The sequence below is a fragment of the Oratosquilla oratoria genome, chromosome 17 (assembly GCF_046742065.1).
Source record: "Oratosquilla oratoria isolate Oo_2021 chromosome 17, ASM4674206v1, whole genome shotgun sequence".
NCBI lineage: Eukaryota > Metazoa > Arthropoda > Malacostraca > Stomatopoda > Squillidae > Oratosquilla > Oratosquilla oratoria.
The window spans coordinates 4,385,636-4,392,332 of NC_134793.1; the positions used below are offsets into that span (position 1 = coordinate 4,385,636).

The 6,697-nt window shown below is 41.0% G+C and overlaps 1 protein-coding gene across 1 annotated transcript; it reads left to right on the top strand.

Annotated features, from left to right (window-relative positions):
* Positions 1-838: 838 nt before the first annotated feature.
* Positions 839-5,429, top strand: LOC143034139 (uncharacterized). Its single transcript, XM_076200086.1, has 4 exons — positions 839-933; positions 2,849-2,987; positions 3,410-3,529; positions 5,093-5,429. Exons 1-4 carry the CDS (start codon positions 881-883, stop codon positions 5,201-5,203), a joined length of 423 nt encoding a protein of 140 aa, XP_076056201.1. The 5' UTR covers positions 839-880; the 3' UTR covers positions 5,204-5,429.
* Positions 5,430-6,697: the final 1,268 nt, after the last annotated feature.

Consider the following 6,697-nt stretch of genomic DNA (forward strand, 5'->3'; position numbering starts at 1 on the left):
CAGTTGCACATGGCACATGACACATAGAATGTGGCATGTGGCACGTGGCATGTAATATATGGTTTGTGGCTAAGTAACATGTAGCATATAACATAAATGACTTGGCACATATCATATGACATACAGCATGTAGGTTATAGCATGTAGGTTGCAGCATATGACATAGCGTGTGATGTGACTTGGGGTATGATGTGTGTGTGTGTGTGTGTGTGTGTGTGTGTGTGTGTGTGTGTGTGTGTGTGTGTGTGTGTGTGTGTGTGTGTGTGTGTGTGTGTGTGTATTTTCCTAGTTGTATTTACCTAGTTCTATTTTACGGGAAGGGGAGCTATACTCGTGGTATCCCGTCTTCATATCTCATTTTATCTAAACTGTTTTTATTTTTTATGACGTAGCGTGTGATGTGACTTGGGGTATGATGAGTGTGTGTGTGTGTGTGTGTGTGTGTGTGTGTGTGTGTGTGTGTGTGTGTGTGTGTGTGTGTGTGTGTGTGTGTGTGTTTATCGCCATTACACGATGACAAGCTGTTATACCGTGTGAGACAACCTGCTGGCGCACAACAACATTGATTCCTTACAAACAACTGTCAACAAACCCGTTATATAATCATATAATTGTATGTAAACGTACACACCAACCCGTGTTTGATTACCCTTTCTATTTCCCTCACATGAACTTTCCATCAACTTTTCATACAGATTGACTGGATCGAATGTAACATGCACTTTCGTCAACCCGGGGGTACTTTTGGATTACTATTAGTTTTGTACTAGCTTACATTATCATACATCTGGCAAAAGGATGTCCACTGAGAAGGAAATAGTATTTAAGATCATGACCGAACTCTGCAGACACCGTAGTTGCAAAGGTGCTCCCAGCAACCATGAGGAACTTCTTCGTCCTTGCCCTCTTCGTCGGCCTTTCAGCCTCTGTCAGGTGGGTCTTGAAACCAACTGTGATATAGAGAGACTGCAAGACCCCTCGACCATATACTGCTTCGTTTGAGTAGAAGCGACTTCGGTTACAATGTTCTAGATTTCCGTAAGAACATTTCAACAATGTGTCTAACATTCGTATTCTAGGTTTGAGCTTCTCTTTAGTTCGTCGTTCAGCTTCTCACTATACACGACGCAAGAGTAATTTGACACTTTGCGAATTTGAAAAACAAAAGATCGTAACCGAAGTCGTTTATGTTCAAACGAAGTAGCAAAATCAAGTACTATGCTAGAGAGAAATGTGTAGCTTGCTCCCACCTTAAACGAATGTGAGACCAGCACGCTTCCGATTAAGCCACCAGCGTTTCATCCTCCTAGTAATCTCTACCCAATACATCCATCAGCTCCTTTCCATCTCCTAAAGTAGACATTTTTCTTTTCTTTTTTTACCCAAGTAACTCCCGAGGTACCAAACGTGCTGGCCTCGTGTGTTCAAGTCCCGTTCTGCTCTCTGATTTCCAGCAGTGACTGTTAATAATAACCTGCCCCAACGGTCCTCACCCAGTAACCCATTGATTAATTCAAGACTAACCATCGAATGGTAATTTGTTGACTAACTCCGATTACAACGTTAGTAAAATGGATATCACTATATGGTTGTCACCGTGATGCCCTCGTTAAACACCTAATCATTAACATCATCGTTAATTTTCTATTAAACTGTTAAAGATTGAAGCTATAGTTATTTGTGATACATATTCCCTCAGTCCCCGAAGTCTATCTATCTGTATACCAGAAGGCTTCTTCCCACTAATGAGGGGGGTAGCCACCCAAGGCATGCAGCTGCCCCCACCCATTCTACTCCTACTCGCCAATCATTTATCTTTTTATCTTAGATCCTTGGATATGGAACTGCCTAGTGTAGACCTTATGGACCCTTGCCGTCTCCTTCAATCTTGTGGTATTATGTTTTTGTGGATGGAGGGTCATCCCTCTCCCCTGCGGCCCAAAGTCGTCGAAATAATTTTCAGAAAACCTTCCCGCAAATTACTGGAGTTCACGAAACCCGACTAAGAATTCGAAAAAAGAAAATAAATAAATAAGTAAATAAATTATTAAAATAATAAAAAAGCACATGAATGGGGGAAACTAGAAGAGACCATAAGCCCTACACTAGACAGTTTCATGTCCAATACCATATACCAACCCTATCCATAAAGTTATATAATTTTCTCTTTAAACAACCAATTATTTCAGAGCTCACTGCATGGTCACTGAGTCTATTCCATTCGTTAACTTTGGTAAACCAGTTCTTGCCTATTTCCTTCTCAAACCTAAATTTCACCAGTTTGATTCAATTACTACGAGTCCAGCCCTACTGTCTTAATATGATGACCTTGCCTGCGTCACCCTTGTTATAGCCCTTGACCCATTTGAATACCTCTATTAGATCACCCCGCACTCTTCGTTTTTTAAGAGAGTGTAATCTAAGGTGTCTAAGTCGGTCATCAGATAGTAATTTTCTAATCCCTTGTATAATTTTGGTCATTCACCTCTGTACTGACTCTAGTGAATCAACATCCATTCTAGAGCGTGGCGGCACACTAAGCTAGCATACTACTTGCTTTTGCTATTTCGTTTCAGTAGGAACGACTTTGGTTACAATATTTTAAGCTTCCGTAATAACATATCAACAATATGTCTAACTTTCGCATACAATTAACTTCTCTTGGTTTGTCAATCAACTTTTCACTATATGATGCAAGAGTAATTTGATATTTGGAAATCTAAAAAACAAAAGATCGTAACCGAAGTCGTTTTTACTCGAACGAAATAGCAAAAGTAAGTAGCATGCTAGCGAGAAATGTTTAGTTTGCCATCACATTTGAGCTGATTTTTTTTAACTCACTTTCCAGTGGACAGACGGAGCCTTGGTGTCGTTGTGCCGCTTTCGTCACATACCAGCATTCGGAGGTGATGGTCTACGAGGCGCCTGAGGTCATCATCGAATCATGTGACAACGCCAGCATCTGCAAAAACCAGTGTGCTGAACAGGTAACTTAATGTTCATGTTCACATTAAACTCTTACCATAAAAAACTACAAATATATCAGTCATTTAAAACCATTTTCAATACTTTCACAACTCGTGCGCAGTCTTATATATTTATTTTATTCCTTCTTTATCTTTAAAAAAAAAATCGCAAAATTGTATAAATGCGAGCTACGGTCGTTGTGGCGTGCCACATAGATCAGTTATTGTTTAGGTTCACAATAAACTCTTATGATAAAAAGAAACAAATATATGTCACTTGGAGCCATCTTTGATATCTTTCTCAACTCTTGCGCACGTTGATTTTTTTATCTATTCAGTTATTTTTTATGTGTATAAATGCGAGTTACAGTCGCTATGACGTGACCATTACAGTAACTTACGTATTTCTTATGTAATTTCTAATCATTTTCATTTTCCTAAAGCTAAACTCAATCAGCGACTACGGTGACCTATGGTCCATCGGAGACTCGGGGTTGACGGTGGGTCAAGGAATCTGCGACTACCTCAAGGACCATTTCATGTTCTTCGTCCACAACCATAGGGCAAGTATTCTTTTCCCCAAGGTGTATGTAAACAAGAGAAAAAAAGGGACAGAGGGGGAGAGGGGTTCGCCGATTAAGTGAAGCGGCCTTACTGTGGATGTACTGTTAGCTGCATTGACCTAGGGCATTGGGCGGGATACAGTGATGACCCGTCATCCATGAGGAGCTAAGACGGGAGGTAGGAATGGGTGGTGGATGGGAGTGGAATAGTGTGGGAGTGGGTACGTGCCTTTTGACTTGACTACCTCCCTGGTAAGGTGGAATAGGCCCTTTGTATATAGATAAAAAGCATGTAATTGGTAGTTGTGGACAAATATATCAAAAGAAAAACCAAATGATGACGGAGCCTTTATTAGTGCGACGTTTCGCTTGTTAAAGTTTTATCAAGTACATAGTCTTGGCACATAAATCTCTGAGAATGAAAAGGAAGATCCGGGAGATAACAGGGGAATGTCGTTAGAGACTAGGGAAGGTTGAGGAGGAGAGGAAGCAATTGTCCATGTGCAGGAAGACATGCTCAACGCCGATAAACAAAGGTGAAAGTTGAAGGAATAAAGCGAAGGAACATTTATCCACTATTGATGGACAAAAGCACGAGAGGAAAAAATATGTGGAGGGTAATTAGGGATTTTTTTTTTTTTTTTTTTTTTCTTTTTGTAATTTTCTAAGGTGGTTGATCTCCAGTCCTAAAGTCGATACAGTATACACTAATGGCACATTCGCATCATCAACAAATATAACCCAATCAACCACCTTTCCCACCTCAACACATTAGACCCGTTCCACTATCTGGATTTAAAAAAAATGGAGAAATGCAGAGGCTTTCCACAGTAGGGCCGATAACTATATCTGGCTTAAGGTGGCGGCACACTAGGCATTTCTCGATAGCATGCTACTTGTTTTTGTTACTTCGTTTGAGTAGAAACGACTTCGGTTACGATCTTTTGTTTTTCAAATTTCCAAATGTCAAATTACTTTTGCGTCATATAATAGTGAGAAGCTGAATGACGAACTAAGAGAAGCTATAAGAATGTTAGACATATTGTTGAGATATTGTTACAGAAGTCTAGAATATTGTAACCGAAATCGTTTCTACTCAAACGAAGTAGCATGTTAACCTAGTCTGCCGCCAACTTTACTCCACCTCTTTACCGTATGGCGACATCAGTCTTCATTTTCTCAAAAATGAGAACACGTTTCAGGATCTTGCCATATCTTCATCAATTAATAATTTCTTTCTATTCAATCATATCCCCTACACTCTCTGCTCCCTGCTCAACAGACATACCACCCAAAGCTCCCTTGAACCCATCCATCCAATTGACAGTTTCCTCTGTCATTCTTCCTATATGCACAAACCATCTCAATGATGAGCTAGCAAAATCTCAAAAAATCAGATCATACCTATGAAAAACAACGTTTGCAAACGGTGCTAGGAAAGTTCAGGTCTTAATCTATTTAATTTTCCGTCTCTTCATTTTTATCCACCCACCAGTCACACAAAACATTCACCAGAGGCATGTCACTACCTCGATGCCTAACCATCTACCTCTACTCCTTTAGGTATACGGTTACTACGAAGTGTGCGGAGGAGCATGGCAGTACGCAAATATACAGTCGCAGCAGAAGTTGTGTTGTGAGTACGGCCAGCATGAACACTGCATCTCCTATTAAGTGCTAGCTCGAAATGGCAGCCTTGAACACATTTTGGTCATCTCGTCGCTGTCCGACCGCTTGAACGCAGAGTTCCATCGAGTGTTCTGCGAAAATCTTATAATTCTGATGTCTTCATTTATCTTGAACCTCATTACTACCTCTAAGAGGATACAGTATATGTTAACTGTAGTTTACAAAAAGTGCAATGCTTGTCTCTTTTAATAAAAGATAGTTATAAACATAATTGAGTGTCCCTACACTTTTATCATTCGGATAGCACTTCCCTCGCTAGTAATAATCGTACTATTTCGAATACACAAATAGGACTGCCAATACGATGACGTAAATGTACATAATATAATATGTATATGTTCGGTTTTACTCCAGCCTCATGTATATATAAATACACATAGGAAAAAACAACATCAGTTTGTAAAAGTAAATCAAACGGGAAATAAATAAACAAAACACAAAATCATTAATGTATATATTCTAAAAGAATGGTCTAAGAAAACCAACTGGGTAATGCAAATTTCATAACTTAGGAATAACGAAACAAAATGGAAAAAAAATTCAAGAGCACTTAAACGAAACAACTCAAGTGTACGGGAGGGCGAATTTATATTTTTAGAAAACATCAAGTTGTCCTCGGGGTTTCGTTTATAAAAGAAAGCAGCTTTTAGTTGCAGTATCTCTTGCCTCTGACTTTTTGTTTAATCAGAGCTGGTGTGGCAATTATATTGATCATCACTAGCTACCATACGATAACTGTTAAGTTAATTCCAGTCTTTCTATAATGACCAACAAAACCAAAACAGGCGGTTTGTCGGAACGCACTGAGTGTCGTGTTTACAAGCTCCTGCTGGAAACGTGCAAGAGGGGACTTGATTCTCAATGGATTATCCTCGATAATATAGGACCTGGGTTAGATTTGTATGCATTTAATTTAGGAGAGGATAACTCAACTGTTCTAGGCAAGCAGGCAGGCTGGCAAGCTGGTGGGCAGGTTGGCAGCAAGGCAGGCTGGCAGTCAGGCAGGCAGGCAGGCAGTCAGGCAGGCAAGCTGGAAGGCTGACTGGCAGGCAGGTAGGCAGGCAGGCAGACAGGCAAGCAGTCAGGCAAGCTGATGAGCTGGTAAATGGCTGGTAGGTAGGCTGGCAGGCAGACAGGCAAGCTGACGAGCTGATGATAGTCGGGCGGGTGGCTGTCGGCAGAGCTGGGAATCGGGGCCCCACGTTGGGCATCCAGATGTTAGGAACGTAGGGAATGTGGGCCTGGCTGAAGGCAAACTCTGGAAGATTTTGTTATTTTTGTTATAAGGTTGGGTGCCTAAGAACAGGTAAATAAGCTCGCTTCTGGCCACGAGAGGAGCATGGGGGTCGGGGAGGAGACGGGATCTCTCCTTGGCGGGGAAGTCTCGGTCTGGGAGGTGGCTGGAAATAGTTGACCCCTTATGTTCACCGGGATCAGGTCATGACCCTCGCATTAACTAGCACATGGAAGACGCTCAGT